General features: G+C 28.0%; 1 protein-coding gene across 6 annotated transcripts in view; it reads left to right on the top strand.

The window, feature by feature from the left end:
• Nos (Nitric oxide synthase) overlaps positions 1–12,973 on the top strand; it is a 62,657-nt gene extending 49,684 nt beyond the window's left edge. For all 6 annotated transcript variants that reach the window (XM_067284275.1, XM_067284274.1, XM_067284273.1 and 3 more), the window contains 20 exons: positions 2,550–2,689; positions 2,855–3,029; positions 3,119–3,220; positions 3,288–3,482; positions 7,567–7,664; positions 7,892–8,036; positions 8,112–8,216; positions 8,294–8,361; positions 8,443–8,553; positions 8,637–8,811; positions 8,877–9,015; positions 9,088–9,166; positions 10,239–10,432; positions 10,504–10,673; positions 10,743–10,953; positions 11,034–11,121; positions 11,196–11,326; positions 11,449–11,597; positions 11,669–11,860; positions 12,635–12,973. In XM_067284275.1, coding sequence (XP_067140376.1) covers positions 2,550–2,689; positions 2,855–3,029; positions 3,119–3,220; positions 3,288–3,482; positions 7,567–7,664; positions 7,892–8,036; positions 8,112–8,216; positions 8,294–8,361; positions 8,443–8,553; positions 8,637–8,811; positions 8,877–9,015; positions 9,088–9,166; positions 10,239–10,432; positions 10,504–10,673; positions 10,743–10,953; positions 11,034–11,121; positions 11,196–11,326; positions 11,449–11,597; positions 11,669–11,860; positions 12,635–12,739 — 2,772 coding nt within the window. In that variant the 3' untranslated portion in view covers positions 12,740–12,973. The remainder of the gene's footprint in view (positions 1–2,549; positions 2,690–2,854; positions 3,030–3,118; positions 3,221–3,287; positions 3,483–7,566; positions 7,665–7,891; positions 8,037–8,111; positions 8,217–8,293; positions 8,362–8,442; positions 8,554–8,636; positions 8,812–8,876; positions 9,016–9,087; positions 9,167–10,238; positions 10,433–10,503; positions 10,674–10,742; positions 10,954–11,033; positions 11,122–11,195; positions 11,327–11,448; positions 11,598–11,668; positions 11,861–12,634) is intronic.
• Positions 12,974–15,312: the final 2,339 nt, after the last annotated feature.

Here is a 15,312-nt window from a genome sequence, read left to right on the forward strand (position 1 = left end):
ACTTTTAATGCCCGTCATCTAGAGAAAATGTTGAGCTGAAATAATGTGAGTTGTAATGCAAATCGGAAGTTTGTATATAGTTAATCAGGGCTTCCGGCTCTTAACCTTTCTACATATGATCTCGACTTTCATCTTTTTAACTCCGTTCTCGAGATTAAGGAAGGACAGACAAACGGACGTTAGTGGAATTTATAGGTCAGCAAATTTTTAAATTGCAGCCAGAATAGATTTATGTATTTTATAAAATATAATAGTAATGTAAAAGGTTACGTATGAATTTCATACATTTATTTATTTTTACATTTAAACTATAATATTGTATTACATTACAGTAATTTACTCTTTCTAAATTATATAGTTTTATATATATATAATATTATCAGTCTGTTATTGTTATTAGTTTAGATACACTAACTGCATTGTGTTGTAGAAATATTAAATTCTCTTTTGGTAAGACTTTCAGGAATTTGAAAATTTTAAAACAATTTTAAACAAAAATCTATATAGACTTTTAGGGTAGGAGCTTTGATTATCACAACGTTAGTATTGATTTACACAAGCGAATAGTCGTAAAAGTTTAGATAAATAAAATTAAATATTTAGACTTGTGATTACGTAAATTTTAGTCGTATTTGATATTTAAAATGTTTTAAGAGTTGTATTAATACCTTTTGTTCTTTATATTTAATATAGCTCTTTATATTTTGAATATGTATTCGAATGCCTACATCGTATTCCCTTCCATATTAATATTGTATATAACTTTATAAATAAGCAATTAATTAATAAGATGATTTTACTTCATTTAAAATTTTTAAAAATATGCAGTAAGACATCATTTTTCGATCATTTAATTATAGTAGGAAATTTTAATTGGTATTGTGAAATGAGATTTGATTAGAAGGAAATGTAATATCAATTTTCACTTAATTATTTGTTTAATGACAAAAATAGTCCAGGAAATTTCAGTAGTTTTGATTATACTATGATTTATCACTTAATCGGTTTATTAATGTTCTATATATTGTATGAATTGATAAACGATGAACATTGGAATAATTTTCTCGTCTTAAGAAACATTAATTTCGAAGTCATTACTCGATAAAAATCGTTTTATTAATTTTTCTATTCAATAATAAAATCATAAACGTGTAAAAAGGAGTAAATTTATCATAAAAAATCTTGCAAGTTGCTTGGATATTCAGAATAAAACTACTAGAAAATCACACAAAACAGCCAACTAAATATTCTCTGTTATCTTTGTTACGTGTCTTTTTATTCTTGAAATAACATTATGATAAACGAAATTTAAATTGGTTGCCGAAACTATAATAAATATTATGATTTCCACAATAAATTCATCAAATACTAAAATATTAATTAATACGTACAGGTATCAGTATTACTAAAGTTTATATTTGTAGGATGACCTAATTTATAGATTTTATATTAGAGGTATTAATTAATATTTATTTACATTATTGTAAAACGTTACTTTCTAAAAACCATTCTATGTCTAATAATACACAGTAATAGAGGTGCCCTCATAAAATCAGATTTCCTTAAACGATTAAGCATTGAACATGCGAGTTTCCATAATATCTTATGTGAATTAAACTCAGTTTTCAAAGTTTCTTTGACTAATTTTATTTTGTCTCATTTGTTCCTTTTTTCCAAATAATTTAATTATTAAACGGGTCCGCTTTACGTGTGGGGACACCATTGTATATCACACCTCCATATATATATATATATATATATATATATATATATATTATGATGTAAATTTTGTATATCTTTCTTCTCCCGTACTTTAATATTTCTCGAAAGCGAAATTAGTTAGATAAAAATTGGAACAGGATATGAAATGCTTAGGGACAGGAAGCCCCGATTAAGTATACAAGAATAGGAAGTTCTTGTATACTTAACCGGTCCAAGCCGCAAGTCACGTTATTTCAATTCAAAAATTTTGCCCTGAAAGGCGTTAGACTCTATTGCTAACCGGAAAAATGTGATGTACAGTGGCAAGACACTACTAAGTTGAAGTAGAAAGCGTATATTTTAAATTAAATAAATTAAAAATATAATTAAAAATTGCAGCCCGGAATTACGACGGTGTTACAATAAAGTAAATGCTCGTTTATAATATGTAATGTCACGAAAATTATAAATTAAACGATTAATAAAAGAAAATACTTAAAAGGATAAAAATAAAACAAAAACATAGTTTTTCTTAATTTGCATCCCTTTCACTTAAACTATTGTTTATTGTTTTCATATAGTTAAAAAGAAAACTTATTTTAATTATATTAATTGTTATAACGATATTTATATAGTTTATATTTATTTAATTATTATAATTTAATATATGATAAATATAGTTAAATATAGGTCATTCTATATCAATAAAAATTTGTCATTAGAATATACTTTTCTGGTTATATTCTTTGACAAGTTAAAAATGGATATTTCTTCTTGCTCTTAGTGCCCACAGGGCGGAAAGAGAGACAAGAAAAAGAAAAAGAAAAAATTTTATTTTGTTCAAATAGATTTGTCAAGATTTAGGCTGGAAAGGAAAAGGAGGAAGATGGGATATTTTACCTCTAGTGCTGTCAGCAAACGGACACGATCCGGAATATTTTGAAATTCCTGAAGACTTGATTCTACGAGTAAACATTAGTCATCCAACGTAAAATAATCTTTGCTTTATTCTTTTATTTCAAAAATAATAAATGAATTTTAGTTAATAAATCTTTTTGTGAATGCGAATTTATGGAATTTAATTATATTGTTGGAATTTTTCGGGTTTAATTAAATGTCTAAAATAAAAGTCGTGTTTATTTTTTTTTTTTAGTTACGAATGGTTTAAAGACTTAAATATTCAATGGTATGCACTTCCTGCTGTATCTAATATGTTGTTTGATGTGGGCGGAATTGAATTTCCAGCAGCACCTTTTAATGGTTGGTATATGGTCACTGAAATTGGTTCCAGGGATTTTGGAGATCCTCATAGATATAATATATTAGAGGTTAGTTTGTTATTAATTACAATGTTTAATCTTTTATTATTTTATTATTAATATTTATAATTATTTTAAAATCTCAATATATAAATTAGGAAGTTGCCATAAAGATGGGTTTAGATACAAGATCGCATTCAACTCTTTGGAAAGATAGAGCAGTGGTGGAAGTTAATTTTGCAGTCTTGTATAGTTTTCAGGTATATTGTTTGTAGAATCATTACTATATTATTAAATTAGTTCCTGATTACTTATATTTATACATAGAGAGATAATGTAACAATTATGGATCATCATGGAGCATCGGAATCTTACATGAAGCATTTGGATAATGAGATTCGTTTGAGAGGAGGCTGTCCAGGAGATTGGGTATGGATTGTACCTCCATTAAGTGGAAGTCTCACTCCAGTTTTTCATCAAGAAATGCTTTACTATCAATTAAAACCGAGTTATGAATATCAGGTAACTTTATGTTTTCATTAACGTTCATCATTGTATTAGAACTTGACAAATCAATAAAAGATATCAGAGATAAGAATGAAATTGGGGAACATTAAAAAATGCATTCATTTGGATTATTTAATGGGAGTGTATCTGGAAATAACGATATCTGGTCTCGACTTTCATATATTTAACCCCGTTCTCGAGACTAAGGAAGGACAGAGAGATAGAAAAACAGAGTCCCAGTGGGAATTTATAGCTCTAAAATGAAAAATTTCAGGCCAATAAAATGACAGAATTTTCCTTCAAATAGGTCTCTTTATGATGTTTTATTAATATATTGTTTTCCATTTTAACATTAGGCATTATAAAATCCTTGTTTGTATTGATTTACTACATTTCGCGAGTTTCAGTCTACTAAAAGTTAGGTAAGAATTACAGTAGAGCATTCGTTTATCCGAATCAATTGGGGACTGGGGTTGTTCGGATAACCGATTATGTACGAAAAAATTTATTTACCTGTCCGATGTTGAAATTTTTTTCCGTTGCGTGTCGCTTCGTGTTGAATTTTCGTCGATTTTAAGCCTAACGAAAATTTTTATAATAATAATCGAGGCTATTGTATCGTTAAAAATTATTTCTTTATTTTGTGCAAACAAAATAAATATATTGAAAAGTATAAAAACATGAAAATTATACTTTAGAAGTAAATCTAGTATCAAAAACAGTTCGATTCAGCACGACACAGTCCGACTGGAAAGCGTTCGGATAACCGGTGTTCGGATAAACGATTCTCTACTGTAATTAAACGATTTTATAACTTTAAAGACTTTTTCTTCTGTGAATATTATTGAATGACTACATATATACAGCCATATTATTTAAATTATTCTGATTGAATTGCAAACTTTGTTTTATATAAACAGAATGTTGTTTAAGCATTAAACATTGCTCGTAAAGAATTGCATATTTATCAATATAATCGGTATAGTTTTTACATTAATCATACTTGTTATACAATAGAAAATGATTGTTATGGTCATAAAGACTTAATAATTGAAAGTACAGAAGAATACCTTTAATGGCTTTAAATAGTAAATCCATATACTACACTACAAAATATATTAAGTGTAGAGATTATTATAAAGAAAGTATTTGTGTAATTTCATTTCTTTTGCAGAATAAATAATAAAACAAAAAATTTTCATTTATCTTTTAAAGATTTCTTTTAATTTTTTAACGTTTTTTGGGCTCTTATTAAGGTCACATTGTCATAATTTGAAACTTTAGGTAAAATTTTACTTACGTTCTTGTAGATTTTGATAAGGAACTTGTATATAAAAATTGCTTATAAACGAAAATTCAAATATACTAAAATTTATAATTATAATAAATCAACAAATTATAAATAATAAATTTGTCATTGATAAAAATTATTAAATTTATTTATTTATTATCAACAAACATAAAGTTTTAATATAAAATTATAATTACATTAAAATACGAAAATAAATAATAATTTCTTTCTGAATTTAAAAATTTGTTTATTTAACCAAATTGAGAATTATTTGACAAAAATAATTTAAAATATTTTATATATTCACATACATACTAAAATAGATTTATTCATTTATTCTACGTTTTAAGAATAAAATACTTAAAATGGAAGAGCATTTTGGTTTTAAAACTTTTATGTTCTTAAATATTTTTATAAAAGGATTTTTAAAAATCTATAGATATAGATTCTCTGGTATTTTCTAACATTAAAAGTATCTTGGAAGCCACCAAAGTAAGTTTCTCAGATGTTTGCTGACATTAAAGATATTTTCAAAGACATAAGACATTAGATATTTTCTATATGAAAGGAATTTTAGCTTCTGTAGATATCATATTAGATAATTTTTAGATGTTAAGAATATTTCAATTATGTACCTCATAAATGTATCAGTGTTATTGTTATATTATTATTTACTATGATAATAATAAGTATAAAAATATAAGAACAAGAATATTTTTATTAATGTAACTGAATACGAAAATTAAAAATTAGCTTTTGCAATTGAATTTTCAATAAATTTTAACAGTATAAAAATAATTTTAATATAAAAATGAGTTATCATTAAAATAAATATAAAATATATCGGTGAAAAATTATTAATAAATAAATAAATAGAGAAATAAATAGAAACAATTTTCATTTTATACTAGATAACACTCGTTGCTAATTGTTCTCTCTCTAATATAATTTCGGTAAAACAGTAATGATACTTTGATATGTAAATCGATATATTTATCAAACATATCTTACTGATAACCGATATACCCTGTATCTTGAATAAATAGAAGCACTATCTTCGTAAATGTATTAGTCAACATATAAGTCTGTTTCTATTCAAATATTCCAGGTTAGTTAGTGAGGCCAATGTAACTTTATTATAAGAGACATTTTTAACAATATCAAAGCCAAAACATATCTAATATAATGATTAATTATAGTTATGTTGTCGCTACTAACGGTGTATTCAGATACTTGGAAAAGACATAAGGCCATAGTTACTTTAAACTTTACTTTATTTGAGATAAGTGCAATAACATTAATAAAAGTAATTATAATTAATAAATATTCAAATTATACATTTTAATTCTTTTGCCATGTTCTTTTAATGTCAGTCATTAAAACATTTGTATTTATTGTAGTCTTATCCAATTATACCACTTAATGCTGTCAGTCAATTACTGTTATCAGTACAAGTTAAGCGAGTCTCAAATGAATTACAATAAGTAGATTTTACTGTATATTTATCGTGTTATCTGTATATAGAGTTAGTTTAAACTAATTGTAACCCCTTTGATTATGCACGCAGTCTCTAGCTGATGACAAGTGGAAAACGGAAGTGGATAGAAGTAAATAGTTTTATTGTGCTAGAATCTTATTTAATTCTTCTATTAACTTTAGAATTTTAAAATTAAGTTCGTTGATTTTCTACGAATTTTTAAACTCAGAAAATTTGCAGGAAATTAAATAATTTGGTTTTCAAAATTCTGAATCATATGTTAATAGAAGAATTAAATAGGATTGTAACACAAAACTACTTGTTTTCAAGAATTTTTAGAAAATGATTTTTTTAACTATAAACTGCGATAATAAAAATGGAAATGAATTTGATGTAATTACTTGATTATTATGATTATTAATTTGATATCAAATAGATAATTTTAATAATTTATCTTGATAACGTAATTATTATTAATCTGTTAAATATTATGACCTGTGAACAGAAATATGTTACTTTACATGAAAAAAAAATGTTATTTTTTATTCATACAGTCAATTTTTATATATTTGTACTAGACTAAAATTTTAGCATCGTCGATTATCTTTGATTAATCTGCTCAATATAAAAAAGAAATATTGATGAAAATTATACTTAAATGGAACTTTTGATGATAAATAGCTAATAACTGCATATTGAATAAGTTACTTAATAGATATACATTTTAAATATTATATAATGTCGGCCTAATGGTCAAGATAATTAAGGTGTCAGCCTATCATTTCTTTTTTTACTCTTTCCAACCTTGGATATTAAATGGGCCTTTTTTTGTGTGTGTCCATCCGAGGTTCGACCGTGTCCACAATGGGGCGGGACGGCCATATCCCAAAAAATTCCTGGGTTTTTGATCCTCCTGGGATAAAGGCCCTGAGGGCCTTTATCCCAGGAGGATCAAAGGCTCTTAGGGGCCACAGGAGGCTCTAAGGCTCTTAGGAGCCACAGGAGGCTCTAAGGCTCTTAGGGGCCACAGGAGGCTCTAAGGCTCTTAGGGGCCACAGGAGGCTCTAAGGCTCTAGGGCCAGGGATCAAGGCTCTTAGGGGCCACAGGAGAAGGATATATACTAATTATTAGTTTTTAGAAATCTATTCATTTTAGGAAAAATAATGTTTATGCAAGTAGCCTAGTGCAGAATCAATTTTCTGTAGACATAAACGAAGAACACATTTTTATTCTATGAGATAGCTATGTGATATCAAAGACTGTTATACTTTTAAATCATAAATATATGAAATCTAAATGTTGAGTTTTATAAAATTTTCTTTTATTACAGGAAGCAGCTTGGCGAACTCACATTTGGGAGAAGGATCGAGAGAAAAATACGAGCCCAAAACCTCCTATTAGAAAATTTCGTTTTAAAGAAATTGCCAGGTAAAAGAACACTTTTTACATAAAACTTTTTATAAAAGTTAAGTATATTATTTAACACGATAAAATAAGCGTAATACAATTATTTCAAAGCAGAAAGAAACATTGTAAATGATATATCACAAATACCAGCATAAAGTGGTTGGTTTTCCACATTTTTTATTTGATAAACTTCTTTTATAATAAATTCCAATTTGACAGTCGTATAATTAATTATAATTAAATTACAGAGCTGTTAAATTCACTTCAAATTTATTCGGAAAGGCTTTATCTCGTCGGATTAAGGCAACGATATTGTATGCTACTGAAACTGGAAGATCAGAGCAATATGCCAAATTATTAGGAAATATATTTTCACACGCTTTTAATGCCACAGTAAGATTGTAGTGAAAATATATCTAAATAGCGAGAGCAAAATCCTTTATAGAAATCTCAAACTTATTTTGATAGGTTGTGTGTATGGCCGATTACGATATAATCAATTTAGAACACGAAGCGTTACTTCTTATTGTTACAAGTACTTTTGGAAATGGCGATCCTCCTGAAAACGGAGAAGTAAGATACCTATCACAATAATCATATTTTATATTTTCCGGATAATTAAATCGTGAAGAATTACTTATTTATTTTAGGCATTTGCTAAGAATTTACAAGCTATCAAAGTTACTGGAGACACAACACCTGATATCACATACGTCAGGTAAAATTTAGCATTATTTTAAGAAAATTTAGAAAAACGTCACCGTTTTATTGATGTAATTTCTTACGTGATATCCTACAGGAGTACCTCCATGTCGTTTGTAAGGATGAATAGCATCAGTACCGATTTAGACGAGGATTCTCTACCTTCACCCAGTCCAGATGTTGACATTGGTCCTCTTAGTAATGTTAGGTAAATAAATAGTATTTTATTTTTGTATTTTAAATTTTGTTAAACTGAATTAATACTTCTATAGTAACATACTTATTGTTAAGATTTGCAGTATTTGCTTTGGGTTCGAGTGCTTATCCAAATTTCTGCTGCTTCGGAAAATGTTTGGATAATTTGTTGACCGATTTAGGAGGAGAAAGGATTCTTAAAATGGCAACTGGCGATGAATTATGTGGACAGGAACAATCTTTTCGCAACTGGGCAAGGCATGTATTTCAGGTAAGTATATAAAACACACTGCAGTTACTGAAATCGATTTAATGTGTTAATTAGTTGTCATTTAGGTGGCTTGTGATGTATTTTGTGTGGGCGATGAAGTGAACATGAACGATGCCACGGCAACGTTGAAATCCGACACTTCTTGGATTCCTGACCGAGTACGTTTGCGAGTGATTAATACTCCAGAAGTAGACATATCTCGAGGTAGTTTCATATAAATATAAAAGTTTTATTTCACATACATATTTGTAAAAGTAAATTTTTATTTTTTTAAAGGTGTTGCTAAAGGAACCAACAGACCAGTGACTTCATGTTTTTTGGAAGAGAGGGAATTACTCCATTCGGAAACAGAAGAGTATGTCTTATTTATGTAGTTTTAATAGATGAAGATTTTCCAATGTTTCCAGTAATCAAGAGCATTCTATAGAAAGTAATGCGATACGAATGACTGAAATATTATTTGCAAAGTGTTCAATCATTAATAAAGCAGTAGTGTTTCTTTACAATTCTTTGACAATTTAGGCCCTACTATGACCAGCTAATTAAAATTTAATCTTTTACTATTAAATAATAGTTATTTATAAGGGGTTATCACACATTAATAAATTACCTTTATGAATATTTCAGATAAATATGACTATTCTGACCCACCTAAAATGCATATCGGCTTAAAATATAATCCTCATCAGTTAGAAACATATTATGCCACTCATACAGTGATACAATTTACATGTCTGAAAATATATGTAGTACAGTACTATAGCATTAAAATAGAATAAATAAACGGCTAGCTATCGACAGTTGTACTTATAACTAATGACATAACGATATTGGTTAATGTTACCTATGATTCCAAAATGGCGGCTTGTCTCTGATTCCAGCAAATAGAAGAAAGGAAACAGTGGGGACGCACGTTCTAACCTAACCTAACCTATTCTAATAAATTACCATAATTATTACCAACCAAATTATTAGAATAGGTTAGGTTAGGTTAGGTTAGAACGTGCGTCCCCACTGTTTCCTTTCTTCTATTTGCTGGAATCAGAGACAAGCCGCCATTTTGGAATCATAGGTAACATTTACCCGATATTGTACAATCACAATTTTAAAGTAATAAAAACTTATTAATATACTTTTAAAGAAAATATATTAATAATAGATTTGCATATTACGTTTGCATAATTAGAACAAAACGAATGGTTTGTATTTTATAACTGATTTCATAACTAAATATAATATTTTATGTAAATAAACTTTAAATTTATTTAGCATTTTATCGTAAATTTTTTATGATATGATAATGTGACTATTTATTTTTAGAGAATTACTTATATTTCTATAGATTTACAATTACCTGTATCTATAATATATATTACACTTTAACTTTTGTTCTCTTAATTGAAAGAATTTAAAATATATAAATATAGTCGACAAACCATTTTGGTGAAATTAAAGATGGAACATACGGGACTATCATTTCTTCCTGGTGATCACATTGGAATCTATCCAGCTAATAAGACACAATTAGTAGATGGAATTTTGCAGTTTATAAGTGAAACCTGTCCTAATCCTGACGACGTCGTACAAGTTGAACATCTTACTCCCGTACAAACTTTAGATGGTAATTTTTGAGAAATAATTATACTATCGAAATACCATTGATATATTTAATAACGTATTAATTTTTTAAAGGCATTCAAGAGAAATGGGTGAAACACGAGAAAATGCTTCCGTGTACAGTACGGACTGCTATTACTAGGTATTTAGACATTACTACGCCACCAGGACAACAGTTATTAGGTTTGCTAGCTACAATGGCAACGGATGATAAAGATAAGAAGAAACTAGAAATATTATCAAAGGTATATTAATATTAATTACTTTAGTTTTTCCTAACCTATACATGGATTATTTAACTACTTCTTTTGTAGGATGCTGGGAAGTACGAAGATTGGAAATCGTATTATTATCCAAACTTTTTGGAAGTTTTGGAATATTTTCCTTCTATAATGCTCACTCCAGCTTTTATTCTCACTCAACTTCCTCCTCTTCAACCTCGTTTTTATAGTATTAGTTCTTCAAGGGATGCATTCCCTACTCAAATTCATGTCACTGTTGCAGTAGTGAAATTTAAAACTCAAGGTGTGTTCAATTGCAATAGTATTCAATACCTTATAGAATATAATTTCAAATAACGAAAATTATTTTCGAACTTATCATAGATGGTACTGGTCCAATACATTATGGAGTATGTTCTAATTATTTACGAGATACTCCTGAAAACAGTAAAGTGGCTTGTTTTGTAAGAAGGTAGGTAATTTCGAAAACGATGTCAAAAATACTTTGATATTCAATTAATTAGATAATATTAATTTATTTAATAGTGCACCAAATTTTCGGTTACCCGATAATATTGAACTTCCTGTGGTTATGGTCGGTCCTGGTACAGGGATAGCACCATTTAGAAGCTTCTGGCAACAAAGACAGTTTGATAAGAGTAAAGAATCATCATTAGGTTATTAATTATTTTATCAGATTAAAAATTATATTATTTTGATGTAAATTCTATTTCGAAAAGTACAGTAGGCCTATATAATTGAAAATAGGGCCTAATTATTTTTATTGTCTTCAATATAGTGAATGAAAATTTTGGAAAAATGTTCTTGTTCGTGGGATGTAGGCGCCCTTCAGTGGAACTTTACCGAGAAGAGACAAAATTAATGAAGGATTCAAAGATTTTAACCGATATCTACACCGCCTATTCTCGATTACCCAACGAACCTAAAGTAGTTAATATTAGAATATTAAGTAAATTGGCAAATATTAATTTGCAATAATTTTATTTATTTATTTCTAGCGCTATGTTCAAGATATAATTAGGGAAGTCGGATCACTTATTTATGATTTAATTATACAACAAAAAGGGCACTTTTATGTTTGTGGAGACGTTAGTATGGCTGAGGATGTAAGGCAAACATTAAGGAATGTCATACAAGAATACGGTTGCAATAGTCAACAAAATGCAGAAAACATAATGATAAGTTTACAGGTAAGAGGTTTTTTTGGAATTAAGATTGCTGTAATTGTTTCCAAATTAAATTTAAGGAATAATGGTTTCAATTTTTAAACAATTTTTTCCAATATTCTACATTTGTATCATATGAAAATATAAGTTAATAATTCGTTTTTAGTGTATAAAATGGCCGATATACAACCGATTGTTTCTCAATATGGAATATAAGATTGTTGATTAAAAGTTCAATTGGATGTCAGTTTCAATAGAAATAATCATATAGCATCGTCATGTAGATTATAGGCATGCTCGGGAAGTTAAAACAAGGGTATATTCTTTCCTTAACCAAAAGTTTAAAATAAAATGACAAAAACATATTTCAGAGAGGAAAGGGAAATTTTTATGTTTGTATGTCTATAAATCTTGTAAATTTATCTACAAAAACAAAAATATTTATGCACAAATATATTTCTGTTGCTTCCTTACGATATCATCTGCATATGCCAATACAAAATCATGAAACTCATTAGTGACGTCAGTAGTTAAAATTATAGTTACGTTAATTTGAAAGTAAAATGAGCCTCGATTTTATAAGAAAATATTTTAAATTTCAATAAATAAGTAGGCTAGATTTTAGACTTTTTACCGTACTCCTAATTATTTTTATCATTTAACATTATAAAAGATAAATATTTTAAGAGAATACTAAACTTAAATTATTTTAAAGTTGATGCAACTAGGAATTGAACTACGAATTGATTGATATTATTAATAATATATATATATATAATTTTAATTTCTTATTTTTAGGACGAAAATAGGTACCACGAAGACATTTTTGGAATAACTTTAAGGACCGCTGAAGTTACCAGCAGAGGTCGAGCCGAAGCAAAAAGCAGAAGAGTTCCTAGTTAATGTTTTCAAAGTACATATGTTTTACCATTTTCATTTTTCTCACTTGGAAAAAGAAAATTTCCAAAGAGAGAAAGAACTTTTCCCTCAACATTGAGATTATTCATTTGTGTGTTTCAAATATACAATATTTTCTTTGTAATTGCTTCTGTTTTATTCAATACAAAAAATTAATAAAGTTTACGAAAGTGTCTAAAATTTTGAAAAGAACATTAAAATTTCTAACTTATTTGTCAATTTTATCTCTAATCTATTTAAGGTATCCATCAATCAAATGTACAATTTATTAAAATACGATGTAAATAAACACTATAAAATGATAATATATTGTAAATATAATGATTAAATTAAAGTCATAATATACATGTAATTATATATATTTTACAAGACTGAGACTTCAACTAAAGAGCAGAATTTGAATATCTTATTTCTTCCAAAATTTAAATATATAGGCCTACCTCTAAATATGAATTACAATAAAGCGTGATATTTGATTTAGTAGCCAAGAAAAGAAACACAGAAGAAACACAGTACCTTTCAACTTAGCTTATTATATGTTATATTATTAATATAATGTTTATTTTATTTAAATATTTCAAATATAATTAACATTGATTAATATACAGATCTCAATATTGCTATATATCATTGTGTAAAAATGAAATTAAACACGAAAGTAAATAGTCTCAACTATTCAGCTCAAAAATATTTATCTCATTCTAAATATAATAAATTCAAAAATAAAATTTATTTAGTATATAAATACGAATGGATTTGTTCTATTTTTGAACAAATACTCGATACAAATCATTTTTAGCACAGTGAACTGATCAAATTTAATGATCAAACTTATCCATTTATTAATTTCTTTGGTTGTATTAATTTATTAATACATAGTGAATTTAATTTCCTTAAAGCAAAAAGTAAAAAAGAATTGACTAAAATATAAGAAATGAAACTTCAAACTTTTTATTTTGACATTGAATTTTATAGTGTTTCTTTCAGGATACTGTTACCTTAACTACAGTAGTCTAAGCAATAATTAAGGTCGATTCATATTATCAAACAAGAAATGACACGACAAATTTTATTAATTAAATTTCACTTGTACACATTAACCGTATTCGGCACGGAAAAGACACGTCCGAAACGATACGACAGAGCGATAATGTTTGTCGCATCCATGCGTGCGTGCAGTATACTGTGGACGATTTTGTGATTTCATATCGTCACTTTTGCGTTGTAAATATACATAATATTTTAGTATTTTCGAAAAATGAACTGTGAAAAATTAATACAATTTGTGAATATTCAGAATTTTATGACAGGTCAAATCCAACGTATAGTGATAACGATCGGAAAGAAAATCTTTGGTTTAGAAAAAGTCTGATATTCTCTGTTTTGCATCTGTTTACATTTAGTGTAGGCCTAATCAAATAGCCCGTTTTCTTTAGATTTGGGGCTTGTCTTTATCAAGTATCACGTCTATTATTGCTAAGTTATCGGTAGAAAAATATCTGAACACTTATTTAGCAACTCTAAAGCAACTGACGAATTGTTGCACTGCGTTGCGTCGCTATGTCTGAGATAATGTGAATAGTCTATAATTTGTCGTGTCTTTAACGATTCATGACGTATGGTTTTCTTGTCTGAGAATAAAGCTGGATTGACACTTTTCCACCAATTGAGTTTATTTATGTAAAGAAGCATTCGAACACAGAATCTAGTCTAATTTGCAACAAGAAAGAAGCTAACCACAGTTGCTGAAGAGGCGCTGTCTGTAGGTATGGTACCATATTGGAGTTATTTATATTATGCTAAAAGCTGTCATACAAGTTTTAGTCGACCGATTGATTGATCGTACGATCGTCATTACGCGCTCAGTACTGCAATTAAATAGTTGGCCAACCGTAACGTGCGCACATATGCAACTGAAAAATAAACTTAACAATTGAAGTTAGAACCTAATGACCAAATATCTGATTTATAATTGAGTTATGTAACTAAAACGAAGACAGTTCATGATCAACTCTGGGCAGCGAGTTAATTGGAAGTCTTGAAAAAAATCTTTTTCTAACTACTGAATTCTTGTCACTTTGCTTTATCATTTGAAACCTTTTATCTTAATTATATTAAGGCTGATTGTATCCTCCTTGGTTATGCTTGTAACCTCCAGTAAATGGCGTTGATTTTTAACGCTTTTTATGGAAAATTTTTTCCAAAAATTCTCGAAATTCTCTGAAGCAGAACCAAACAGTTTGTGTTAGAATTTAATTATGTTAACGTATAATCCAGATTTTTGAAAAATCAAATTTAAAAATTCGTCGAAAGTTAACGAATTTGACTTTCAAAATTCTAGACTGTATTATAATATAGTAGTTATATAGGATTTTAACCAGAGATGAAGTCGTAAATTAAAATGTGTCAGTGCGCTAACTGGTGCCTTGACACATTTTAATTGCGATTCAAACTCGGGCGCCAGTTAGCACCCAGAGTTTGGATCTGCTGTGAATCTAGTTTGGATTCCAGCTTGAATCTAGTGAATCGCCACTATCTCTGGAGGCGCCACCGCCTGT

This window comes from Centruroides vittatus, unplaced genomic scaffold (genome assembly GCF_030686945.1).
Source record: "Centruroides vittatus isolate TY-2023 unplaced genomic scaffold, ASM3068694v2 scaffold_1167, whole genome shotgun sequence".
NCBI lineage: Eukaryota > Metazoa > Arthropoda > Arachnida > Scorpiones > Buthidae > Centruroides > Centruroides vittatus.